The sequence below is a fragment of the Agelaius phoeniceus genome, chromosome 5 (genome assembly GCF_051311805.1).
Source record: "Agelaius phoeniceus isolate bAgePho1 chromosome 5, bAgePho1.hap1, whole genome shotgun sequence".
NCBI classification, from domain to species: domain Eukaryota; kingdom Metazoa; phylum Chordata; class Aves; order Passeriformes; family Icteridae; genus Agelaius; species Agelaius phoeniceus.
In genome coordinates, this window is record NC_135269.1 from 62,680,305 (window position 1) to 62,707,543 (window position 27,239).

Below are 27,239 nucleotides of genomic sequence, written 5' to 3' on the forward strand. Positions count from 1 at the left end.
AGGGTTGCTCAATGCAGCTGCTCACTGCCTGCCAGGGGCTCATTCCCAGTCCATCCCTGAGCAGTGACCATCAAACCTTCCTGGCCAATGTCCCCCAGTTTCTTACTGGGCATGATATTCCATGTTATGGAATATCCCCTTGGCCAGTTCAGGCCAGCTGTCCTTGCCATGCATGCATCTTGTGACATCTCTGCCTGGCAGAGCATGAGATGCTGCAAAGTCCTTGAGGTAGGATCAGCACCACTGAGCAACAGCTAAACCATCAATGTGCTATCAATATTCTTACACTAAATGGAAGACTCAGCACTGTGACAGCTACTAGGATGAAAATTAACCCAGCTGAAACCAGTGAAAAGTCCCATTCTATTTAAAATAGTCAAATATTTCCTGTAGTTAGTCACAAAAAATCAACACGAGTTAAGGGAGATTAGTTCTGCATTAGCAAGATCTTTGTGTAGAGAAAGGTGCTCTGTGCCAAAGTCCCAAGGATGTTTTTTTGCCATGAGAATTGGTGGGTCTACATCTGCTCTGCAGTGGTAGAAGTTACTGCTGCCATTCCTGTTGAGTAGCAGGATTATTAATTGCTCTTTAGGAAAGTCTCATATTTAATTGTAAACCAAAAATGTTTCAACTTGCCTTTGTGCCTTATGCAGAAACCGACCGTCATTAGAATTTTTTTTCTCCTTACAGATTTACAAAACTTGCCTCCATCTTACTGTGTTTAATTTTAATTTTTCTAAAACTGGGAACTTTGTCAATTTTGTATGTGTGCAGTTTTATGCATATGTCCCTCAGCTCTTCTAACAAAGCAGTATAATTAAACATTCAGATTTGCACTGCTCTTCATCATACACCATCTAAGTCTAGGGGGTTTGCTTTTGCTGAATAAATGGCAGGCCACTTTCAGTTGTTTATGTAACATACAGAATACAAAACACAAAACAGAACCTAAATTATGTATTGATACTGTTTAAAGCTATAGTTTTCTTTAAGCCTCAATTGTAAATTCTTTTTCATCCTATCACTAGAAGACACAGGATACTGAGGTGTCCCCAGTTTGCTGAGAAGTGCTCATTCCTGGTCTAGTGGAAGATGTTACTGCTTATGGCATGGGGGCTGGAAATAGGTGATCTTTGAGGTGTCTTCCAAACCAAAGAATTCTATGGCTCTATGATATGGATTTAAATAGGAATGTGACTTTGATTCCAGCAGGGTTTATCAGCAGCTGTCATCTTTGTAGAACAGGAACATTTTTTTTAACCTCCTTATGATATCTGGAAGGTCTGTGTTGGTCTGCAGTGCTTAGGCTGTACCCAACACTCCACTGATACTAACTGATGCCTAACTGATATTGCTTCTTACCTAGAGGATTTCTTTTTCTATTTCAGTCAGCATATCAGATGAAGAGAGGAAAGTGGACTGAAGCTCTGAGCAAGGGGATGAATGGCTAGAAAAGCCCACAGTCCTTCAGATTTTCTTTGATTATTATGTCTGTGACTGCATCAAAAACAAATTTGACATTCTGAGTGTCTGTGGCACAGGTCAAGTGACAATATACCTCTTTATCTTGTTTCCTTATGTTCAAGTCTAGAAATTGTTTCTTGATGTAGTTTGCAGCATCTTCAAATGTATTTTGTCCTAGTGGAAAGAAAAGTAAAAGCAAAAAAAGACACATTTCAACTGGTACTTCCTCACAACTGCAAAAAGAGAAAAAATAATGTTTTCTGTGGTTTTTCCCCCTTTCTTTCTATTTGAATTAACTTCATACTTTAGGTATGAAAATTCTGTATCTACGCTGGTTTTTCTCTCGAAATTTCTGACACAGCCTTATATATTCTCTTGCATCAGCTGGGAACATCTGGTGGTTTTTTGATTTCCAGTAGACACTACTGTGACATACAAAAAGAGACAGACTTCCCTTATGGAATGAGTTCTTAAAATAGGAACAAAAATTTGGATTCAGTTGTGATGTGTGTGTGAGTGATAAAATACTGACTTGTACTGAAATATTGGCTGAGTCCATCACAGCACCCTTCAGCCACCTGAAACTTTTAAATTCTCACCTTCTTCTACCACTAATGGACAGAAATAAGAAACTCTGGGGAGAGAAATGAACCCACCCTAGGATAAACTCTGTGAGTAGGTGAGATGAGTTGAATTCTGGTTGTGTCTGTCTCATACCATTCTTTCATAAGAAGATTCTTAGGTAAGAGGTTTAGTATTTAAAGGCTTATATATAGGTGGCATGAGTCAAAGTCAGTGTTTCATTCATGGCCTACACAAAACATCTGAATGTGTTTTCTCCTGAACACTCCAAACTTACCATTATACTCAGGAAAGCAGATATTCAGGTGAACTTTTGTTATTTTCTCTTGAAAGAGGTCTTTTTTGTTTAGGAACAGCACAATGGAAGTGGCTGCAAAGCACTTATGGTTGCAGATGCTGTTGAAGAGATGAAGGCTTTCATGCATTCTGTTCTGTTGAGGTGCAAAAGGTAATCATGAGACTGAAAAATCTCATCTCCATACATCATTTTTACTGAGATGTTCTTTACTGGAAAGAACCAATAGAGTGTAATAACCTTTAAATGGTTATCAGAGAATGGGAATGTACCATCAGAGAGTACATTAAAACTTAGAAGCAAAAGGAGTTGTTTGCTCTGACTCACCACTTCTTTATCTTCCACCAGAACCATGTCATAGGCACTGAGTGCAGCACAGAATATGATGCAAGTAACTCCTTCAAAGCAGTGAATCCACTTTTTTCTCTCTGATCGTTGTCCACCCACATCAAACATCCTTTGCAGAAAAAATAGCATTTGTACAATGTAAAGCACTCATAAGGATGTAGCCATGCTTTTAATGCACAGAGTTCAAATGGAGATGAATGACAAATACCCAGCTTTTCCAAATATTGGTCTGTTTCCACTGCAAAAGGTCAAGGCGTGCTGTGTGTTGTTACTCATGGCTTTGTAGTGGGTATAAAATGAAATAAAAAGGCTTAAATACCTGCATGTAGGATTAATAGTCAGTACTTATGTGTGGCACTTTGTGTTCACAGAATTCACAGACTCACCAGGTTGGGAGAGACCTTAAAGATCATCAAGTCCAACCCATGCCCCAACATCTCAACTAAACCATGGCACTGAGTGCCACATCCAGTCTTTTTTAAACACATCCAGGGATGGTGGCTCCAGCACCTCCCCAGGCAGACCATTCCAGAACTTTATCACCCTTTCTGTGAAAAACTTCTTCCTAATATCCAACCCATATTTCTCTTGGTGCAGCTTGAGACTGTGTCCTCTGGTTCTATCAGTGCTGCCTGGAGAAAGAGACCAACCCCACCTGACTACAGCCACCTTTCAGGGAGTGTAGAGAGTGATAAGGTCACTCCTGAGTCTCCTTTTCTCCAGGCTAAACAACCCCAGCTCCCTCAGTCATTCCTCACAGGGTTTGTGTTCCAAGCCCCTCTCCAGCCTTGTTGCCTCCTCTGGACACGCTCAAGCATCTCAATGTCCTTCCCAAACTGAGGGGCCCAGAAAAGGAAGTGTTGAGGAAATGGGGCTCAGTGCAGGACTAAGACTTGCAGGCTAGGATTTATTTAGGGCAGAGTTCTGAGACATCAATAGAAGACCCTCAAATTCAGTGTCATTTATGACTTCATGGTTTTGCTTGCAGTGAACTGACAAATTGACCAATAAGACACAGGACTGAAGGCCAGTCACACATTGCTCCCTGGCTGTGCATGAATAGATGTTGCCATCTGCTCCCTGGCCTGGAGTGATCCCTGAGCCCACTGCATAACCTGCATCCCACCTTTGGAGGGTCTCTTCACCTTCATTGGCTGCTCTTAAGCAGCAGTTCCTGGGGAGCAGGATTCCCTTGCTTTGTACAGAGGGAATTGTAGGGCTTCCTTCCCTGCAATGATTTCCTTCCACCTTTGCCAGGAATTGCTACTACCTTTGGATAGCATCATATGAACTTTATATGGACTTTCTATGGGATCCAAAGCCATCTGGGCACACCTGGCTGGGACTCAGGGCCCTTAGCCCTAGCTTCCAGAACTCCCACTTGCACTTGCAGTTTTTCAGTGATAAGGGCTAGGACTTTCTTTTCACTGTTTTTCTGAAACAAAAGGTGCCAAACTTGAAGATTTTTCAAGTGCATTAGAAAACAGGGAAAACATAAAAAAAATCAAATTTATCCTGCCCTTAGGTTTTCTGTTTCCTAGTGTGCATGATGACTTTTCCCTGTGCCTCCTGTTGTTGAACTTAATACCATAAAGCCTAATCCCCCCTTGGATAACTCCTTCCTTTAAGAATATGCAGCAGATTTCTGGATCCTGCAGTATCTGAAAATTAAACAATTCTTATAGCAATGAATATAATGGAATTCAGTAAGAAACAATCATGTCAATAGTAAACAGAGCAAAAATAATTTGTTACTGAAACATTTTTTGCGGTATCTTAATCCTTTTTTTCCTTCACCATCAGCAGTGCAGTTGATGTTAAAAAATGTTATTTTTTGCAATTTTTCTTCCCTCCTAGGGAAAAAATAAAACCCTTTCAGTGCTCATAATGAAATGTTTCTGCAGCTGAGGAGTAATCAATTTTTTTTTTCTGGGACATTTCATCTTTTTTTTTTATTGGGTGTCAATAAAAGTGAATTATTTTGGAAATCAGGAAGTTGTTGTGGAGCAAGATTTTGATAATAGTAATGAAATTCTTCCAAGCATATCTTCACTGAGTTCAGAAGGTCTACTGAAGAGTGGGATCAGCACAAATAAATAAAATATTTTGACTTTTGTCTCTGATTAGTACTCAAAAGTCACCTATAATTACATGCCTTCCTTGATTTGTGGTGTATAACTCTGAAATCAGGGTTATGGCAGGAAAACAAATAATAAAAGCTACAAAGTTTATTCTTCAGGAAAGTTTTGATAATCATGTGAATCAGTATTCACTTCCTGTTAACTTTTAGCATATGGCCTTTGAATATTCAAGAGAAGTCAAAAAGGACAAGACCAGAGGCAAGGCCAGAGGCAATGCTTAAGGGCAGTTTTTGCTGTACTATCCTTAGTCAGCTTCTCTTTTCTCAGCCCAGAACTTAACACACTCACATGTAAAACTAAAGTCCCTCAATAAATGGTAGAAAATGAGATGATCTTGTTTTACCAAGACAGTCAAAGTTAGTCTAGAAATCTCTATATTTCCCCAGAACTGTTCTTGAAAAACTTAGCTGCAGATACAGAATTATCTATATACTCCTCCAGTGGTACACACAGAGAGGTCTGAAGATTAAAATAAAGCTTGCCTGATTTTAGTCAAGCTGTTCCTAGCACACCAATAGAAAGGACACTAGAGAGGACTTATGAAGATCAGATCTCCTTTGAAAACATTTAAATATGTTCTGGGCTTTAAGTCAACATTAGTGGAATAAATTGAAGAGCACATGGAAGCTAAATTGCACCAAACCAGCAAAGTAACTACTAAGCAAGGAGCAAATAAAAATCAATGATTTCTGTGCAACTGTAATTCAGTTCCTGGAAGCAGTACTGGGATTTAGACTTTTACTGCACAAAACCAAAATGTTTTCTGTCTCATTCAGTTCAGTAAAGGACAAGTGTTTAGTAAGTGAGGCATCTGTTCGTGGGTTTTTTGTTTCCATGCATGGCTTGTGACCTGAAGGCCCATCAGTACATCAGCCAAAACTCACTCTGAATGTGCAAGTGTTCCTCTCTTTATAGATGTTTCCATGGTACTTAGCAAACTTGGTGCAGAGACATCAGGATCCTCCAGCTGTTTTGCACTGCTATGGCAATGCAAAGTAGCAGTCCCTGGCTGGTTAACATGGATTTGTAATTGTTCTGCACCCCTTTAGCAGCTCAAACCCCGCAGACTCCTTTGTAGTGATTTTACCTAATATTACTCAACTGCCTGAAACCACCAATGATTTACTCACATAACACCACTGTGATGCACAGCAGAGGGTAAAAACAGTGGGGTTTGTGTTTGTGGTGGCTTTAAGAGCCTTCCTCTTTTTTACAGAATAAATTTTATAAACTAAACTTTGCAGACTAAATTTTGTAAACTAAATTCCCAGTTGTGCTGCATTTTCAGCTAGACCCAAATACTAATGCTGATATTAGTATTATATATATAATATAATATAATATAATATATAATATATAATATATAATATATAATATATAATATATAATATATAATATATAATATATAATATATAATATATAATATATAATATATAATATATAATATATAATATATATCATATATATATATATTCTCTTATCAGGGCTGATAGCATCCTTGTCAATGAGGATTTCCCTCTGGTGGTTTCTTTCTCCACCCTGAAATGATTTCATACATGAACTATGATTGTAACTGAAGGCATTCAAATTTCCAATGTACAAAGCTGGAAATACATTACTCAGAGAAAAGGAAGATGATGTCCATGACATTGCCCTGTAGCCTTTTTAGGCAAATCATGAATTTTCATGCGTGATCAGAATATTGATACATGATAATAATTTATTTGTAAGACATCTACTTCAGGATCTCATTTTGTATGTGCAATCTCTGTTGTGTTAAAGCATCTGTGTGGTAGCATAGATGGTTTGGGGAATGCTTAATTGGCACATGAGGAGAAAGAAAGAAGCCAAATGAAAAATGTAAAAGTTATAATCCTCATGCTTTATAAATCTGTCTGTCTCTACAGGCAGTTTCTTGTCTAGACTGCATTTCTCAATATGCGCCCCAGCTTTTAAATTGAGAATTAAATGCATTTCAGTCCACAGAGAAGAGGATTATAGAACTCTGAAATGATAATAATTCATTCAAATCCATCTTCATGTGCAATTAGATATTTTTAATTGGTTCACCAAGCATAACTAGATCTTGAATATCTGAAAGTGTAAAACATTTCAGTCAAATTTCTCAGAGGCATTATTTTCAAAATTTTTTTCTGAGAATTTTGGTTTTCATCTTAAATGATCATGAAGATATGTTTGATAATGCTGAAATTCCCCATGGGACAGATTTTTTATTTCTTTTTTTTTTTTTTTGGCCAGCTGTAGTGCATTCCTGTGCTAAAAGCAGTTATTTCCATTCTCAAAAGAAGAGTGAAAGGTTAAGAGTATGTGCAAATTGGTAGGAATCAAATGTTTTTTGCATGCTCTTAAGGACATTTAAGTAGGCAAATTTCATAATGGCACAATTATTCAAATGGCAGGATATAACTAAAGCTTTTTAGACATTTGCATACGTAAAAATGCCCTTTTAGAACCCAGTATTCTGTGACCTGTTTGTAATGGTCCATTATATGCTCAAAGTTGGAGTACTGATAATAAAATATCTTGCTTTTTCAGCTGTGCAAAAATGTTAAATAAGACTGGATTCAATGCTATCACAACGATATCACCTGTGTTATAACAAGTCAACACCTGTGGAAAAAAATACTTAAGAAAAATAAAACCCAAGAAAACTATAAAATAAGACTTTCCTACCTGAAGTTTAAATCCTTGAAAGAAAACTGAGTCTCTATAATCCCAGTTGTCTGCACTCGGGAGTGCAGGACGTCTTGCTCAGTAGGGACATAGTCTGGCATTGCCAGCCTGTCCAAATCATTGAGGTAACTGGGGAGAGTGAGAAAGAAATGGTGCTTGGTGAATTCAAAAAGTGAAATGTCCATTACATTATCACTCCTCACTGAGACCCTTTTAAATATGTTATGCAATATCCATATTTAAATACGGTACTGTTGGTTTTATACAGCTGAGTTGCACAATTCAGAGGCTTTTTTTTCCCTTCTATATAGAAGTGGAATTCAATTGCACATAATAAGCATCTTTCTTAGATTTGCAGATAAGGAAAATCCTTATTTTCCCTAGGGATGCTTGAAAACCACCTTGTCAGCAAAGAGGTTTTGGCCATTTTCTCTCAGCAAGTGGGAATTGCTACCTCAGGGCAAGAACCACAAGCATCCTGCAGAAGCAGATGCATAAGGAATCACCTCAGCCTGTCAGACTGATTGCAATAGTATTTTCCTTCCTAAGGGAAAGGGAGGGCATAATATTTTGGGAGAATTCACTTTTAAGGGCTGTTTTTCCTATAGACCTCTCAATTTACAACACGAAGGTACATAGTGATTTTAAAAAATATATTTTTAGTCAAAACCAAAAGCTTCAATGAAGCTGAGAATCCCCTTCTGAAGAGCCCTTGAAAAACTGTGGATTATCTGTTTTTATTTCTGGTATACACAGATAAAATCTACATATTATGAGAACCCAAACCAGATCTTGGAAGCATGTTTTTGTCCAACTCTTCTCCTGTCTCTTATAGGGGCAGACACCTTTCTTTAAATGGCTGGGCAGAGCCTCTGAATCCTACTGGCTGGTCTGGGAATCTGTGCAGAGGGGTTATGAGTTGACAAAAGAAAAAGAAAAAGGTGTGCTTGAGTAACTTCCTGAATTTTAGCTACTAATATTCAAATAAAGACCAAAGCCAAAAGCAAGAAGCCACACAATAGCTGAAGCATTTTCAGTGTCCAATTGGCACCTTCCTATTTGTAGCCTCATGTCTCTGGCAAACAAACACTGTGTCTCTAATGGCTGTTAGGCTCCATGCTTTCTTTTTTCCTCTCTGCACTAAGTCTACAGTCTCTACACTGAACCCAGAAGGAAGTTCTGCTGCTCAGAATCTTCCAGATTTTAACCAGAATTTAACCAGAATCTTCCAAAAGAAACCTCACAGAGCATCATCCTTGTGTGCAATATTTAATAGATCTGTAAGTTAAAAAATAAAAATAAAAAAAGAAGAAGAAAATGAAATAAAATAAAATAAAATAAAAAATTAAAAATGCTGGAATTTTTCATTTGGATATTTCCAAGTTTGGAAATGGGATTTTCTTATTTTGAGTAAACTGTATGGGAAATGGGATTTTCTTATTTTAAGTTGAATAAACTGTATCCAGTCTGCAAGGGGTGTTGAACCTGATCTGAGTAATTCAATGTTTTCCCATTATTTGAGGCCAGAAAGCAATCTGTTGGGGAAAGGGAAAAAAAAAGCAATACAGCTCTGTTTCTCTGAGTAGGGCCTGAGGCGAACTCAGCTCACTTTTGTGAAAGGCAGAAACAAAAGGCATTTTGTTATTTATAAAACATGTAAGCACTAAAATAAACCCTTGCATATAAAATAAAGTTCTGACAGTTCTTAGCCACAAATGCCTAAATTCAATTCAACACAACCAATTGTCATTGCATAAAAAATTAGACCAAGTCAATGATGCAGTTAAAGGAGCAGGAGGCAATTTCAGGCACATCCTAGAGCCTTAGGCAGCTCCAAGGGGAGACTGCAGATCATCTCCTCACTGGGAAAGGAGGGAATGGAAGCTGGTGGGTCAGTAAATGCTGATTTTCCTTGGCTTGGATGAGGTGACAAGGCCCCTACCCTGAGAGGAAAATGGCTGAGATAGCAAGGTGCACCATGTACAACAATGACATGTAAAGTCACAATTTATAATTCCAATCTTGCCCCTTCCATGCCCATCATTCCATTTTAAAACAGAAATAGTTCCAGGTGAGTCTAAGGGAGAAATTCCAGCCAAATTTGACAAAGAGGGAATTTTTCTATTATTCAGAAGTAATTGTTTTTTCAATTAAAGCACACAAAGGAAAAGCAGTGATCAAACTTCATTAGCATGAGTTAATAATGAAAAATCTCAGAGAACATGACCTCAGAAAGTCAGAGTTTACACAGTATTAATCAAGATTCTATGTAGGAGCTGGTTCACAGGCACTGAGAAACAGGGTTTGGGGTTTAAAAGAAATTGAACTGCAGCATTAGATGGTTGATTGCAGCTGACTTTGAACTGATCATTAGAAGCCCAGCAGTAAGGGCAAACATAAAGTTGATTTTAATGATTCAGAGCCAAAGGCTAGAATTTTAGAAGCATCAGGTACCAAAAAATGAAGCTAGAGAAGCAGAATTTTCAAGAAATTAGCAGAAATGTTCAAGTAGATGAAAAACATCTCACTGTAGCTGTTTTTAATGTAAATCTAGAAATATATAATAACTACAGACACAATCTATATTAACCTCCTTAAATACTGAAACCTATTTCAAGTTAGAACAGGAGACAAACATTAACACTGAAAGGGAATTAATTTATATTCTTCTATCTTCTATGTAGACAACAAACCTTATTTGCCTGGCAGAGGGTACACAAAAAATGTTAGCTGGCAAATAGGGTTTAAATTTTGTTTTAAAGTTAAGAGGTAATTTTCCTTTAACTTATTATGTCTAGTTTGTTATGGGCTTTTAGTGGGAATGGCAGTGGAACCTGTCAGAAAGGGTTTTGTAGAAAAAAATTGCTCTGTACCATTCTTATAAAAATACAATGCTGCTATAGAATGCTGTCAAATCAACTAAACAACATAGGCAATATTTTCTATGTTTAGGACTCTTGCAAAAGATCTTCATTCCTGTTTGGAAGGTATAGGAGAGGAAGAATTTTTCATATTTTTTCTGCATATTCCCTGCACTATACCTAAAATTTTTGAACTATGAATGACTTCAGGTTGCCTCCTGAGGTCCAGCATTCAGCTATGCCTTTCTTTTCCTGCCTTGCAGGAGTGACACCCAGCACCTTCACCCTGCAGGTGCCCTCAGCCTGTAGGAGGAGCTCCAGGCGTGGGGAAACCTCCACCTCCAGGTCTCAGAAGATGGACCTCAGCTGGGACAAACCTCTGCCCCAGGTCTGGAGTCAGACTGGAGTACTCTCCAAAGACTCTGACCCAGTGACACCTCCCTCCATGGAGTGTATGAGCTGGGTGAGAAGGTAGCAAGCAGGGCTGGAGCCAAGCCAGGGGCTCCTGAAAGTCTGAAGTCACTGATTCACCTGAGGTGGGAGATGTGCCCCAGCTGGAGGGTGATCCTGCATAGGGGTGGGGGTGAGCAGCCCGAGTCAGCCCCCTGCCCATCTGTCTGGTACCTCCAGGGCTCAGAAAGGGACCTGGGGCTGTCAGGCTTGGAGGGCACCTCTGGTTCAGCCGAGGTGGTAATGGCCCAGGGAGCACCTGTCTGTGCAGCCCTGTTAGATTAGAGGAAAGTTTTTATAGTTTCCTCCAGACTTATATTTAGCATCTTGCAACATATGCCAAGTATCACTCTAGGTAAAATCTAAGCTGTTTAGAGTCACCTTTCCCTAATTTTGTCCTAGAAGTACTCAGAGGGAGAATACACTTTTTTTTTTTTTTTAACCATTCAAACAAACCCACAGACACAAATTTTTTCTGAAACCTTGCTTTCACTTCTTTCCTCCGGCTAAACATTTCTGATATCTTATAAACCTTAGTAACCTCCTCATTCTTCCAGGTTCCCCAGCAATGATTTGCAGAGGCTGCTCTGCGAGGGGGACAGGCACTGCAGCACACACAGGAGCCAGCTGTTGAGCAGCTGTGTCACCTACTATGCCGCCGAGTCGCTGAGCTGGTACTCTGCTGCCCTGGCGAAGCACGCCCGGGTGCCGCCGTCGCGCCACAGCTCCTTGATGAGCTCAACCAGCTCCTGGGACATGCTGCCATCCTCCAGAGCTGTTGCCATGGCACACAGCTTCCTCTCATCTTCCTAAAGAGAAATTTCAGTAAATATTGTGCAAGCGCGTCGTGCCCCGTCACCTCCTTGAAGATGAGCTTGGTTTGTAATGAGTCGAAAGGGCAAAATTTCTCATTTTCATTGGTTTTTCCAGGTTGCTGTACTCGCCTCTGCATGTAAACATCTTTTTACAGGCTCACTTCCCTTTAGGTAGTGCCAAGGTTTCACAACTCTGAAATTGTGATACACAGAGTTTTCATCTTTTGTGGTTTTGTTTTGATATGAGGGCCCAGTTTCATTTTGCCATAGGCATTCACAAATAGTCCAACTTGGATGGAAGGCTTTTATATTAAGAGAGTAATAAGGTATCAAAAATTAAATTAAAAAGGACATTTAAATTTAAAACATGTTATAACTATATCAATGCAGAAATCTATAACTAAAGTTGGTTTTGAATGTGTTTATAAGAAAAAATTTCTAGCTTCTGACCCCAGTAAGAAATGTGACAAAGTGAATATAATTTGTGAATGCATTTCCCCTATGTGTTGAAGAAGAAACCCGTACAGAGTAAAATCCCAAATATTTTCAATATATTATTCTCTAATTTCTTCCTTTTGTAGCCAAATGAAAATATTTTAAATAATGTAGTTCATTAAAAATATTTCTTTTCAGCAGTTAACAGCTTAGGAATTTACTGTAAATAAAGAGCATGATTAAAATAGTAATTTGATGTATTTACTGATGAATTTACTGTAAATAAAGAGCATGATTAAAATAGTCATTTGATACACTGCCACAGCAAGGGATAATTATAAAATATAACTCCTTAGTCATAGAAGCAGACAACTCAAGTGACTTGCAGTCAATAGTTGCAAAAGTATAAATGGATTCTGACAGACACTGTTTTGGCAGGGAGTATGTTTTATTCAAAACCAGGAAGCATCTTCACAAAAATTTTTAACAAATTTATTTTAAGAATGTGCTATATCTTTATGTCTCAAGAGGAGCTGCAGTTTATGGAAAATTTATAAAAATCAGAGACAGATCAAAAATTAAACACTGCATTTTTTTTATGAAAGAGAAATTGAGTAGGCATGGAGAAAAAAAATAAAAAGAGAAATTGAGTAGGCATGGAGGAAAAAAACCAAAACTAGGAAATAACCACTAGAAAATTGCCTTCACTGGAAAGAGGGAGGAGGACAGCAGGATAATTGCCCTTCTACATGAAGCAGCACCAGCTCCATTTACACCCCCATGCCCTCCTGCAGTGCTGGGATCAGCAGAAGCGAGTCACCCTCTCGTGTGTGCCTCACATTTGTCTCCAGGGTGCACACTTGTTCAGCAGAAAGATAAGAGTTGCAATGTTCTCTGCTTCAAGATATGACATATCACGCAATGACTACAGCTACCAGGCTGGATTTGCAGGTTGAATGGCCTACAATCAGAAGCCTTGAGCTCAGAGTCTCTAGGTGTAGAGGGTACACCTGGAGTTCATTGATTGTTCATTAATTATTATGCAAAAGGGGACAAGTGTGGATTTTCGTGCTTACATAATTGTCCTAGTAATAAGAATAATAAGAAGTAGAGGTGAGATATCCTGGGGTGACTTTATGATGCTCGTATCTCCATTCCTCTTTTGAGCCCAGAAATAAGTTTTGTACTTTTATGGCTGGTTCTGAGAGAGAAGGGGGGAGAGAAGTGCAGAGTTTGTTATCAGGAACTGCACTTGCTCCCCTGCATCCTCTCCTGGACTGTGCTGTCTGCAGCACAGCAGGACAGAGCTCTCCTTTGCTTTTAGTTAGTTTTTAGCTAGCTGAGGCATAGAAGTTCCCTGGACTGTGGTTTTTTCTTTTTCTTGGACCTGTTTAAACCTGCTCTGCTCTGAGCACCCAGAAGAGCACCAGGAGCTCACACCTGTGGCCCACCCAGGTCTGGGAGAGCATTTCCAGCACAGGAGGGACTGGTGAGAGACTGGCTGAGCTGAGCTACAGCCCACCAAGGGGACTTTCTGAGGCTGTCATCTCTTTTGGAACAGCAAGAGCTTTTCTTGTTTAATATTGTTAATTTTTTGTGCTGGTAAATGCTTTGCCTGTTAAATAAACAGTTTTTTCCCACTTTTCTCCAAGGAAATATTTTCCTGAACAATTTGGGGCAGGGGCTGATTGAATCTGCTTTCTAGAGGAACCCCTTTGAAGGTTCTCTCCCAAATTTGTCCTAAACCTGGACAATAATAAAGAAAGATAGCAGCAGATTGAATTTATCACATTATCACCCTGATTTGTACAACCTTTTGTTTATCTCTGGCATTTACAAAGACTTCAGGTGATTTTCACACTAAAATAGATGGGAAAAATGTTTTAAAGAGAAAAACACTACCTTGCTTCCCAGAAAAGATGTTGTTTAAATTAAGTGTTAAGGCCTTTTGCATACCAGTAAGATGTATTTGCAGGCAGACCTGGAGCATGGGTAAACACATTGCTTTTGGGAACAAGATAATCTCAGACCTTGAACTAGATGACTTTGAGCAGCTAAATCTGGATCAGAACACATAGCAAGAACAAAGTCCAGCTGAAATCACTGTTTATATCAAAACAACTAAAGCTTATGAATTTCTTATGATTTTATGGGAAATGTAAGATAAGTTTTTGGAGGTTTTTGGAAAAGAAGGCAATGTTTAGTGGCAATTCAAATAAATGTGACCAGAATTTCAATTTTCTCTAAAAATCATATACAGATTGCTCTTCTGTCATTCTGGGGATAGACAGTCACTGCAAACATTCTATACATTCACCTGTGGTCCTAGAAGCCTTTTCTGCAATGACAAGAGTGAGCTGACTGGGCTATAAGTGATAAACTTACAAAAGCTGTGTTTTCTGCATTTGGTTATATATAATGCTAAGAAATGGACTGGGCTATTTAACTGGGCTGTGAAGTCCCTTGGAAAGGGTGTCTGTGAAACTGGCATAGAGTGAGCCTGTACAGATATCTCAGAAAGTTTGTCAGGGTTGAGAAAAGGGACTGGAACACTGGGGCACAGAGAGAACACATCTCAGTAAGAGGTGGCAGAGTCTGCCCCACATAGAGGAGCTCATGGGCTGGGCCAGGCAGGGCTTGTGGCCAGCACTGCAAGGTCCAGCTGCAGCCATGGCTTGGGCCATGCAGGGTGGTTGGTGGCTCCTTCTGCAGCACAGCACATTAACATTGCCCTCTTTTCTGTGTGCTGCTTTTGGGCCTTGCTATGTTGGTTTGAGTGACTTGCATTCGTGGAAGATATTTAATTTCTATTTTGTCAAAAGCCTGTATGAGCTTTAGTAACCCCTGAAGATTTTGTTTATCATTTTTTAGGTCAAAGTACCACACGTCATTATAATGAAATGTTGACTTCAGGAACAAGTAGAGCTCTTTCAGATAAGCAGATGTTACTCCCTCCAAGATAAACCTCTAGGGATTAGGCAGAATTTGCCAAAACTGGAATCAACTGATATTCTGACAGGCATTTGAGAAATTCTCAGCAAGATCTGAATTACAGGCTAAAAGACTAAATCATTGCATGGAGAAGAAGAGTTTTTCCTTTATTTCTGTCCTTGAAAATTCAGTGTGATTGACAGAAGACAACAGGTCTTGTTCCTGTGGCTTTGCCTCCCTCTGCCTGTGCAGAGGATTTTTGACTGTGTCAGGAATGTTGGACACCCCTTCCCTGTGGTGCCAGTAGTGCATCCACACAACAGGAGGTCTCTGTTCCAGCACAAATGGCAGACTGAAATGCTCCCAACATGTCTGCATAACCTTTCCTCACATGGCTGAACCCCAAGGTTTGGTCATAAAAGTAAAATATTTCTTACATTTCTCAATAGCAATAAATAAGTGACTAAGCAGCTAAGAAAAGGGTTTTTTTCTTTTTTTCTTTTTGGTTTTTTTTAATGTCTTTGCAACTTGAACATTTCTTTTGTAGCAATCAAAATGGGAGTTTATGCAAAAGTTAGGCATCAGTTTTGAGAAAATAAAAATAAGTGAGGACATTTTGTCATATATAACTCAAATGGAACTCAGTTTCCACTGTCATAAAGAAAATACCAGATCCTCCTTGTTCTAATAGTCTCTACTATTACATTACAAAAAAGTTAAAATTGTTCCAATACCTATTTTAAGAGAAAATGTGTCATACTCACAATTCTACCAGGGTTTTCATAACTGATTCCTAACTTAGTCATTGCTTTCACAATGGCCAGGATGGACTGCACTGCATTACTGTAAATGATTGGTCTGAACTCCATGCGCTCCTCGTAGGTGAAACCATCTTTATGGATGATTCTGGGGAAAAAAAAAAACAACAACAAAAGGCTTATGGGATACATTAAAAAAAGAAAAGCCATTCAAAGTTAGATCAGGCACTTTTGTAGTCAGTGTGAGAAAGAACTGAATCCATCTGGCCCTTGGAAATGCATTTTTCAATGGTGGATCTGCCTATTCTGCTAGAACAGGAAACAGCACTTTCTGTCTTTGTGAGGTTAGTTGTCTGCAGCCAGTCTGAGAATATATAGTTGCTGTTTTCTCTGCTTGAGGGTTAATCTAAAACAAAGCACGAGTCTAGAACAAGAGTCAGGCCCACCCCTGGAGATATAGGACAATACAGAAATATATAGAGATATTTTTCTGTACTTAGATCCCAAATGTTTTACTTTTGGAAACTGCAATATTAGTCATGGGCTGTCACTGCTTGTTCAGCCATTTTGATTTTTATCCAGATTCTTACCTAGATAGAAAAATTATTGGCAAAAATGTTTCAGCACTGGGAGGCAATTATCAAGAAAATAAGAAAAAAAATGAATATTCTTTTGTGCATCAGATACAGTTTCTACAGTAATAACAAGGTCTTGTTCTTATTATCTCCAGGCTTTGGAGACTTACATTTTACTCCATAGGGTAAAGAGCCTTAGTAATCAGATTCAGTAATCTTTCTGACAGAGGAATTAGAATTTCATAATCCTCCTTGACTGGAGAATGGCATGTGGTTAAAGTTCTCCAAATCAGTGTGCAGATTATATCACGGCTTAGAGACATCTTTTTTCCATGAGTTGTGAAAAAGGATGAAATCTTCACCCACTTTGGCCTGGTGTGCTCTCAATGAACAGACTTGGAACTGATTTGGCTTCTGGAACCAAGGCTCTATTCTCCCTCACCTCAGCAGGTCAGAGATGAAGGCAATTAAACACAGAATTTCTGGCTTTGGGGTTTGGTGTTTTGCTCCATCTTGCCTGAGATACACTCTGAAGAGAGCTACCTAAGTAGCCAAGTCAGCCCTGTCAGAAAATAATTCACTTAAATAAACACACACAAAACTCAGATGACAACTGATGTGTCTTAACATCTCTCTGATCTATGGATGTCAGAAAACTCAAAAGTTGCATTTCTGTGCCTGTAGGAATATCATCTATAGGAAAAAAATCTCTCTAAAATGTTTTTCCAATCACTTCTTGATCAGGCAACTCTATGAACTCTCTTTTGAAGCCTTGGTTTTTTTGGTGTTTTTTTTTTTTTTTTTGAATGCTGTTTTCATCATGAATTCAGATGAATTCTGCAAGCTTCAAAGGAGTCCTGTTGAACTTGGGAGAAAGAAAAAAGAGGAGCTCATGGAGCAGAGACCCTCCCCGTTTTATGGATGCAGTCTTCTGAGGCTTTTCTTCACAAAAGCAGGGCTTCTCATCAGATAGGTGGCTGTGATTCAGTCTCAACAGGAGTGATGAGTTACCAAATCTTTTGTTTTCTGCTTTTCATTCATTGAAATATTTGTAGAAGCTTCAAACTGCTAAATAAAAGCACAGCATAGAGATATGCAACTTGGTTTTAGAAAAGCTAGATTGCACATTGGAAATTATGCAGTTAGAAGCACAGAGCTCCAGAGATGTTTTATTTTTTTTAGTAGCTCTCATAACCATCCTCATCTTTTTATGGTGCAAGGGCTTTGCAGCATATCTGTATTTTGAGTATCAGAAGATATTTTTTAAAGTTTAGTGAAACGATATAACTTTGATTAAGACTGAAAAAAAGGTGATTTATTAATTAGAAAATTATGTTATTAACTCTACATTATGATTTTGCTGGAAACTGTATTTTCAGCAAAATTATTTCTTTTGTAAACATCTATGAGTGTTCTCTAGAAAACATTATGCTTCATGGAAAAAAATTAATTAATTTTGGAGGTTTTAACTGAAAAAAAAAATCCCTTGAAAAGTCCTTGCTTGTGACAGAAAAATGACATTTTATATTAAAAAAATACAATTTTTGTGAACAGTTTTCCTGTAAAATAATTAATATTTGTGATAAATTTGACAGGTCATAAATGCACAAGTCTTTATATTTAACTCTCAGCTTTGCAGTGCTCTCCCCTTCCTCCATGCTGTTAAAGCTTATTAGCTTTCTTAAAGTGCTCAGTTCAGAGGAACATCTTTAATCTGCTCCTGCTTGGGGAAGGTCTGAGCACAACACATATCAATGGTTTGCTGAATAGGGAGGGTCTCCTGTATGGAACTCAAACCAGTAATAAATTTATCTACTGTTTAACTGGAAAAAAAAGGTTAGCAAAGTATTTGGTGGATGGTTCTGAATCTGCTTTATTACAAAATGAGTTGCTTAAATAGTAGAAATTTGTTCTTATGACATAATATCTTTTACTTAACTCTTTAAAATGCAGTGGTGAAGATAAGGAAGATAACAAATAGCTATTGGTGAAGATAATAAATAAGTAGGGGAACTTAAGTCCAGAATAGTATTACTGATTTCATAAACAGTTTGCTTGATTTTTACACAGGAAGAGATTGGTGCTTACAAAGTGGGATCAAATCTTAACAGCTGCAATTCTGTGTAATTTTTTCTGTATTTGGACAGGTTTAGGAATCAGACCAGGACCTCTCTATGAAAATAAGAATAGACACATCAGCAATATTTTATCAGGTTGTGCAGTAAAGGAGGATTTGCCATCAGTGCAAGTATGGTCCCTTGAACTTTGGTGGATTGTTAATTTAGACCAGATAAATAATTAGCATTTTGACTGCCTTTAAAAGAAAAACATGTATGAATTTAGTTGTAACCTGTTACACCTATATGTAACCTGTATATGAAAATATTGTCAAACTAACTTGTAAATCAGCACACACATGTAGAAAGATGCAAATATTTTGATATTTACTCTTGAAATACGGTGAAATCAAATTAAATTAATAGGAGAGATGATTCACACCAAGTGTAATTAAACTGTGGAACTACTTGCTGTAGAAAGCTGTGGATGCTGTTAGTTTACATTGGTTCAGCAAAAGATTCAGGGGTAGACATGAATAAACCGAGGGCTGCTATAGGGACAGAGTGGTCCAGGATGGTTTCCAAGCCACAGATCATCAGATACTGCCAGGGCATCCAGCACAAGTGTGTTGGCTTGGCTGGTGGGATGATGTGCAAACATCCTTCACTGGCATCTGCTGGAGACAGGGCTGCCAGGTGGGTCAGCCATCTCTGCTTGTCTCTTACAGTCATATTTCCACCACAGTGACTCCTGCCTAAGCCAAGGAAGCAGATTCCCTGTTCTCCATGTGCATGATTTGGTCATTCAGATTTGACTGCCAATCCACCTGTGTGTCTCAGACACTTGGTGATTTTCTTTACAGTGTGTTTGAATGGAAACCTGATTTGAATGGTGTTTCTTTGCATTTTATTCAAATAAGTATAAATATTTTAATAAGACTTTAGCTAGACAGCTTATACCACAAATACCAAATTCAAAGCTCATATGCATATTCAGATACTTACTTCATTTGCTTTACAATAGTGCTCTTTCCTGACTCTCCAGCACCTGCAGAAGGGGAATGTGGAGAAGATATGATTGATAGATGAATAAGAAACAAGTATTAAAAATAACTCTGTGGAACGTACAATTTTCTGTCTATGAAGAGAGGTACAGATGTCTTAGTTTCTCATTGTACCAAGCATAAAGCCTCCCTAATGTCCATTTGGATTTAAAAAGAACAAAGTCTGGGTTAAAGTATTAATACTGATAAGCAAAGGGCCACTTTAAAATAAGTGAATATTCAGTCAATTAAAGAAAGTTACAGAAATTTTAGTTAGCAAGTAAATAAAATATGGATAATATTTTGATTTAATCTTTGGCAGATGAGCAGGAAAACACGAACAAAGTACAGCCTCTTTTAGTGTCCCATTATTACCTGATTTGTAGCTGCTCTTTTAATTTGTATTGTGACCTTTTGTAAGCCAAGTGAGCCAGGTCCATGCCCTTTAGCCAACTTCTGTAAGCAACTGGAAAACCAGAGTGTAAAGATTTATATGTGGTCTAGCTCATGATGCAGAGGCAGCACATGAGCAAAAGTGTTGACACTGTTTTTTTGTTCCTCTGCCATGTAGTCTTCTGCCATGGAGGCCTGTGGCTGGAAGTGGGAAACCTGCAGAGCAGTGCATCAGTTCCACCTTGGGAATGATTCTGCAGGATAACCCCCCAGCTGCTGAGGAGGTGCAGGCATTTGCTTACACAGCAAGTTCAAGAACTGGGGTGTAGGTTTGGCCAGATTATGCACTGCTAATTTGCCCTCTTATCTCATGGAAAGTGAGTAATCAATGCAAAGTGTGTCCACTGCAAATCAACAGGCGTGACTATCATCTTGGGTCGGTCAGAGTGATAAGGGTTGGCAAGAGCTGCCAAAAAAGAGATGGATTTTAAAAGCAGCTGAAGAGAGGATTTAACTTTGTGAATCCATGGGATAGGATTCATAGAACCAGAGAATAAGACCCCTCAAGAATCACCCTGTGCCTGAGAGCATTGTCCAAACACTTCTTGAACTCTGCAGGTCGGTGCTGTGACCACTGCCCTGGGGAGCCCGTTCCAGTGCCCAGCCACCCTCTGGGTGAAGATATCCAACCTAACCTTCCCCTGACACACCTTAATGCTCTTTCTTTGAGTCCTGCCACTGATCTTGAAGTGATCAGTACTGACTGTCTGTTTCCCCTCAGGAGGATGTTGAAGATTGCAGTGAGACCTCCCCTCAATCTCCTCTTCTCCAGGCTGAACAGATCTCAACTGCTCCTCTTAATGATTCCTCTCCTGACCTTTCACCATCCATCCTCATGGCCCTCCTTTGGATGATTTCTAATAACTTACTGACTTTTTATATTGTGCTGTCCAAAATTGCACACAGGGCTCAAGGTGACAAATATTCTTCATATTTTAAAGAAACTGAAATATTCATCACCAGAATTTGTGCTCTCTTTCCTGGTTGCTGATGCTGTGCCTGAATCCCCCAGGACAGGGCTGTCCCTCCTGGCTGCCAGGGCACTGCTGGCTCATGTTCAATTTGCCACTGACCAGGACCCCCAGGTCCCTTTTCCCATCAAGGCTTTCCAGCCTCTCATTCACCAGTCTGTCTGTACACCCAGGGTTGCCCCACCCCAGGTGCAGAACCCAGCACTTTCCCTGGTTGAAGTTCATGTGGTTGGTGATTGCCCATCCCTCTGATTTGTTGAGGTCTCTCTGCAGGGCCTCTCTGCCTGGGAGGGAATTGACAGCTCATCCAAATTTAGCCTTGTTGAGAAACTTCCTCAGTATTCCTTCAAGTCCTGCACCCAAGTCATTTAAGACAATGCTGAAGAGAAGCAGGCTGAGGATGGAGCCCAGTGGGACCCCAGCAGTGACAGGTCCCCAGCCTGATGTCCCCCATTCACTGTCACCTTTGTGCCTGGCCTGGGAGCCCATTGCTCTCCCATCATGTAACTCGGTTATCCAGCTGTGAGCTGGAGGTTTTATCTCTTGTGAGAGAAAGTATCAAAAGATTCATCACAGCTTTTCTCTTGGTAGATTACCTATTCCCTCATGGTATGGTGTCAAATATTTCTGACTAAACCAAAATCCGAGGCCCAGACTTTTTAACCAAGAACTTCTCAGTAAATAGAACCAACTGATTACTGACTTCTCAAACACGTTCTGTAAATGTAACAGTATTCAAATGACAGGGATTCATTTACTCAAATGAATCACAAGAGACAGCAAACCACACTCAAAGCATTTTCTGAAACTCATGATGTGAATGGTAGAAAGTGCAAGAGAAAAACAAGCCCATGCAAAATGGGCTGATGCTGCCATCTGCCACAGTTTGGAAATAATGCAAATTTTTTGTACATCATTTATTATCCTCTCAGTGACCTTCTGAAGAACTTGGTAAAGCCCTGTCTATAAGGTACTGTTTGCTACACTTTTTGTAGGGAAGAGAGGAAGCTGTACTGAGAATTTGTGCATTCATCTCATGGAAAGATGCTAGGAAACATAATATAGAAATTAACTTCTCTTTCAGGTCTGAAAGACACTGTTAAAATAGAGTGAGAGATGTAATTTATATCTTTTGGATGCAATTTTCTATATCTGCTCATCTTTAATTTATGAGCCAATAATACTTTTATCCAAACAACATGTGACTTTCAGACTTTGGCTTCACCATGGAGTATCATAGTTGTAGCAGCATTTTCAACCCAGGAAGTGGGTCAGGAATAATTTTATTTGCACTTGCTTTTTAATTCCTTCCCTTCACCATCACCCTTCACCATAGCCTCCTTCTCTGGACAGTCCCTGGTATGGAAAACCAGGGTTAGGGCTGCATTTCCACCTGCTGCAGTGGATTTCTACTTGCAGAAATAGTGGCAAAAGTCCATCACAAAAGACCTGGAGTGATTACACAGGGAGCTGAAGGCATCTTCTTCAAGCCTAGATTTTCTGAATAATAGATAAGAACTTAGGACGAACAGTCATGTCCTGAAGCTCAGAAAGAACTTAATTAGGGTTTTGAGAAGCTCTGTCAGCTCTGAAGATTTACAGGTCTACCTGACAGGTATCACCATATTTTATATGGTCATCACCATATTTTATATTTTGCATATTTAAGATCTAGCTGAAATTTACTCCTCTTTTCTGTCTCTATTCCTTTGACATGGATGACTGCACAGAGAATACTGGCACAAAAGTGTCAGTCAATGCCTGAAAGTCTGGCTGTCACTGCTGGGGTCCCACTGGGCTCCATCCTCAGCCTGGCTCTCTTCAGCATCATCTTAAATTACTTGGGTGTGGGACTTGAAGGAACAGTAAGGAAGTTTCTCAACTCCCTGGGAGCTGAAAGATGTCCCCACTGCTGGTAGCATCAACACTTCCCAGAAATCACCTCCACCATGCCCCAGGGCACACCACACTCACCCTCAGTGAGGTGCTGAACTCTGGCTGGCTGTAACCTGCATCTCCTCTTGCTTTGGGTGCTCCAGAGCTGCATCCCACCATATCCCAAGCCTTCCATGGGTCTGGGACTGGAGAGCAGGCTCAGGAAGAAGAGTCATGCAGCAAGGCTGCAAAGGAGCTGTCCCCCATCAGCCTGACACAAATCCCCCTCCTGCTCTGGGAGTGCTCAGCCTGCTCCCTGCAGGACACTATGACATGTGGACAGAGCAGAAATAGAGAAAAACACCAGAGGTGTCTTGAAACAGTGAGAATCTCAAAAATTCAAGGGGAAACAGAACCCAGGCCCTCAGCTGTGATTTGACATTTTTGTTTTTCTATGCAGAATTTGTTTGAATAGCTGTGGAGAGTACAAGCTTTCAAGATTAGCATCTGCTGACACATTGAGGAAGGTTCTTCCATATTAAGGTGCTTTTGTGTCTCAGATAAAGAATTATTATCTCTTTACAGTTATTATTCCTGTGGAAGGAAAGGTTTAGTTTAGAAATTTTTCCAGAATTAAACACAGGGAAATAAAAAATCCCTGCTGAATATTTTGTTTAAAACCTGTCCTAAAACTCACCGACGATGACATAAATCAGCAAAAAGCAGGCAAAGAAAATATTCAAATAAAAAAAAAAAGAAAATATTCAAATAAAAAAGGAAAATATTCAAATAAAATCGGAAAATGTTTCACACCCCTGCCTGATCTTTGCCTGTGCCATCCAGAAGTCTGGATATTATGAACTAGAATGGAAATCACATCTTTCTGGTCCTCTTATGAGACTCAACAAATTTAGTCTATGAGAGAAAGAAACTCGAGAAAGAAAAAAAATCTAAGATCTAACCCTCTTGAGAGAGAATAACGTCCTTAAATACTGCCCCACTCTCCAAAAAAGAAAATCAGTATATTCCCATCAGTGAGATTGGGTTAGGGTTAGGCTGTCTTTGTGCCCAAACCCTGTGTTTTCAGGCCAGATGTTAGTAACAGGAAGTTAAGGTTCAGTACTACAGTAACTGTTTCATTTAACTGGTGTTAAGAATCTGTACTATACATTTCTACATTCAGACTATTTACCAGAGATGTCTTATAGTCAGTGGAGAGTAATATTTGCTGCAAAAACTAAGCTTCAATTTCTGTTTCCCTGAAGCAGAGGTTTAAGTTAAATTGTGTGAGTTGTGCCCCAAAAGGTGAGGTGAGGATGACCAGTTCTGTTGAGGGTGGCTTTTGTCCTGGCACTGAAAACTGTAGACAATGAGACATGGAGTAATACTTTGAAAATAAATAAGTTAAAATTTTAATGATTGTTTAGACTGAAGCTAAGTTCTTATTTCTGTGGAAAATCACTGTGAGCATCAGCTATTTTGGCCATTTTGGAATGTGCACTGCACTTTGCACACCTATAAATTGAAAGTTGCATCCTACAAAGATTACAGGTGATGTGGCAGCCAGATACAGCCCTGATACACAGGATATAAAACTTTCATCTTGGAGTTTGTTCCAGACTCATAAAACAACCTGATCTTTTTGAAGTATAAATACATAGAGACCAGATGGAAAGGTTGGGGGAAGGGATGGCTTTGGCAGCATGGGAGCACCTGGCCCAGAGGATTTAATGCTCTTGGCTCCTGGCCAGCTTGTGAGGAACGTCAGAACCCTACATAATTTCCCCCCTCCCCAGTTTATATGTACATGCCATAAAAACTGTAAATCACCTCAACCCAGTTAGTGTGTTTGTCTGGGTCATAGAACTTGACATAAACAAACATAGTGCCTTTTTTTCTGAATAGAAGTTCTATTTTTTTGTAAAGGGATCTGCTGGAGGCTGTAGAGACACCACTCTAGATTTTAAATAATACTCTCAGAAAGAAGTCAGAATACACTGGGGTTTTTTTACATTTTAGGTGTAAGGAAAAAAGTGATTACACTGAAAAGCTTATGATGTACATCTCATTTTTTTCTGAATATTTTCTACCAACCTGCCTATTGCAAAAAGAAACTATGACATCTGGTCTGAAGTACAAAGGTAACATTAAGTCTGACTGAACAGAAAGCTAGGACTAGGCTGGCTTGAATAGACATGCCCTTGATTTATGAACTCTAAAATTTCTATCATTTCTGATATCCCTTCAGAGGTGTGGAAAGATAACAGGCACAAATCTGAACATGATACATTTAATTCTTTCCTATCTGGCCATTTTGGCAGCCCCTGTGGAAGGATAGGGTGCCCATTCTGCACCTTGCTTCAGCATCTCTGGCTCCAGATGTTCAAGAGACTCCCTCACTCTGGTGGAGCAATACTCTCCTGATACATAGTTTATTCATCTCTCATTTTCTTAAGAAGAAAATTTAAGTTATTAATTTATTTTTTTTTTATCTCTTCAACTTATTTTTACGAAGACTTTCTCATCTGTTGCTCAGGAGAACAAAAGCCTTCCAAACATTAACCACTGAAAACTTTGAATTTTTATCATGTGTAATATGAGTAAAGGAAGATATTGTAAAAGTTTATAAAGAAGTATTTCAGATCCTAATGATCATTTTGTCTCATGAGAAGAGTGCTTGTGTAGCTAATGAACCTGAACTATGTTCAGGTTGGAAATGAAGATAATAGAAGTTTTTTTTCATATAGCTTGCATTGAATTTCAAAGTATTTTACTATAACTATCTCAAGGCTGCTCTTAATAGTGTCAGAAGAAGACTGAGTATATACATTAGGAAACATTTAAAACCAAAGTCCTTAATACTAAATACATACATATGTTCAGTGTGTGTGTGGGGGTCATTTACTTGGTGTCCTGCTGTAAAAGAGCCTTCAGTAATACTGTAAGGGCATAAAAGCTTGAAGATAAAACTGCTTAACTTATAAATTCCTCTTTATCTGGAAAATTCCTCTTTATCCTATACATTCCTCTTAAAGGATTTCTTACTTTTTCCTCATGGATAAGGTTGGATAAGGTCAAAGACAGGATCCAGAATTAGATGGATTCTGGTTCTAACTCAGTGTCCCAATTTCTTTTTGTAACAATATATATAAATTACTTTAAATTTATGGAATTTTAAATGAAAATATTGTTCTGGGATTTTTTTTGACTGACTTAAGCTTTCCTCATTAGGAGCAATATTTTATATTACTGTGGCACAGAAACTCTTGGTATTCTTAACTGGACAGAAAAGCTTTGTAAGCCACAATCCAAATACTGATTTTACATCTAGAGTATCAAACTTCTGCTTTCCTATTATTATTTGAGAAACCTGCATGTTCTTCTCTTATGTATTTTTGAATAATTGTTCTTTGATTTTAACAGGTATAAATAGACATTTTCATAAGATACAAAACAGAGTTGATTTACTTTATCTAATCTAGTTTTGCCTGTAGAAATGTCAGTTTAAAACCATTTGCAAGAACTGCAATTACAAGAAAGGCAAAAAGAGAAACACTCCAATGATCAAAGACTGTTTTTCCATTCACTGGGAAAAACCACTGCTAACTTTTACAGGAGGCTGTTAGAAGAAAAATGTTAAGACAGTGATGGTGTTAATGTGCTCTCAGATATTTCTTGTAAGCTGCACAGCACCATGGGAAAAAACCCCAAGAATAAAGCTGTACCAAGAAAAAGAATGCCTTTTCTTTTGCCATTACAGCCTCTGTCTGCTAACAAATTGATCATAGTGAGGATTAGAAGTAGTAGTTTGTGTCAATATTTATAGGTATTCATCTGAGTACTTTTCATTCCACTCTCCATTATACATCAAAAAAAGCCATTCTAAATCACTTTCTGCTTCTTTAAAAAATGGAATGGAACACCTTGAAAGATAAACAATATCAATATCTCATGACACGTGGATTTTTATGTGGCCACTTATATAACTTAATCCTCCTGCAAATGAATGCATATAGATCCATGAAAAAGAGAGATAAGTGTGCTATGTTCTCTGTAAGTTTGTATCATAACATTTATTCAAACAGCAAATTTTCATTTCTCAGAAGTATTCAAAATCAAGGATTTATAACATTTCAAATTGAATACATGCAGTGACTTGGCCATTTCCAGCCTATTCCTTATGACTTCATGAGTGGCCACAACCAGAAAATATTTTAAACGTATATTACAGAATTGTTTTCTTCAAATAATATAGTGAGAGGTGAGAAATTCACAGTACTAAAATGTAATTCCAGAGAAAAACAACCCCTCAATGGAAAAGCATTATGAACAATTTTTATTCCATTTACCCAACAGTAGGAGTTTGACTGTCCTGGCTTCCCTTGCTGCATCTTCCTGGAGTTTCTTTTCCAGTTCTCTGGATCTCCTGGCTGAGTCCTTGCTCTCTGAACTGGCTCCACTGCCCATCTTGAGATGTTAAAAATTCTCTTT

General features: G+C 38.8%; 2 protein-coding genes across 2 annotated transcripts in view; one reads left to right on the forward strand and one right to left on the reverse strand.

Moving 5' to 3' along the window:
• Positions 1 to 27,239, forward strand: part of CD36 (CD36 molecule (CD36 blood group)) — a 130,270-nt gene that overhangs the window by 25,811 nt on the left and 77,220 nt on the right. The gene's annotated exons all lie outside the window — the stretch shown is intronic.
• Positions 1,448 to 27,215, reverse strand: GNAT3 (G protein subunit alpha transducin 3). Its single transcript, XM_054631584.2, has 8 exons — positions 27,098 to 27,215; positions 19,412 to 19,454; positions 15,781 to 15,922; positions 11,487 to 11,644; positions 7,525 to 7,653; positions 2,669 to 2,798; positions 2,324 to 2,477; positions 1,448 to 1,638 (listed from the first exon to the last, which is right to left on the reverse strand). The coding sequence occupies exons 1-8, from the start codon at positions 27,213 to 27,215 to the stop codon at positions 1,448 to 1,450; spliced, it is 1,065 nt and encodes a 354-aa protein (XP_054487559.2).

Coding starts and splice junctions, on each gene's coding strand:
- GNAT3 (XM_054631584.2), bottom strand. CDS start 27,215: ATGGGCAGTGGAGCCAGTTCAGAGAGCAAGGACTCAGCCAGGAGATCC. Junction 15,923..19,411: donor ACTATTGTAAAGCAAATGAA/GTAAGTATCTGA, acceptor TTTTTTCCCCAG/AATCATCCATAAAGATGGTT. Junction 1,639..2,323: donor CTGCTTTCCTGAGTATAATG/GTAAGTTTGGAG, acceptor TCTTTCCACTAG/GACAAAATACATTTGAAGAT.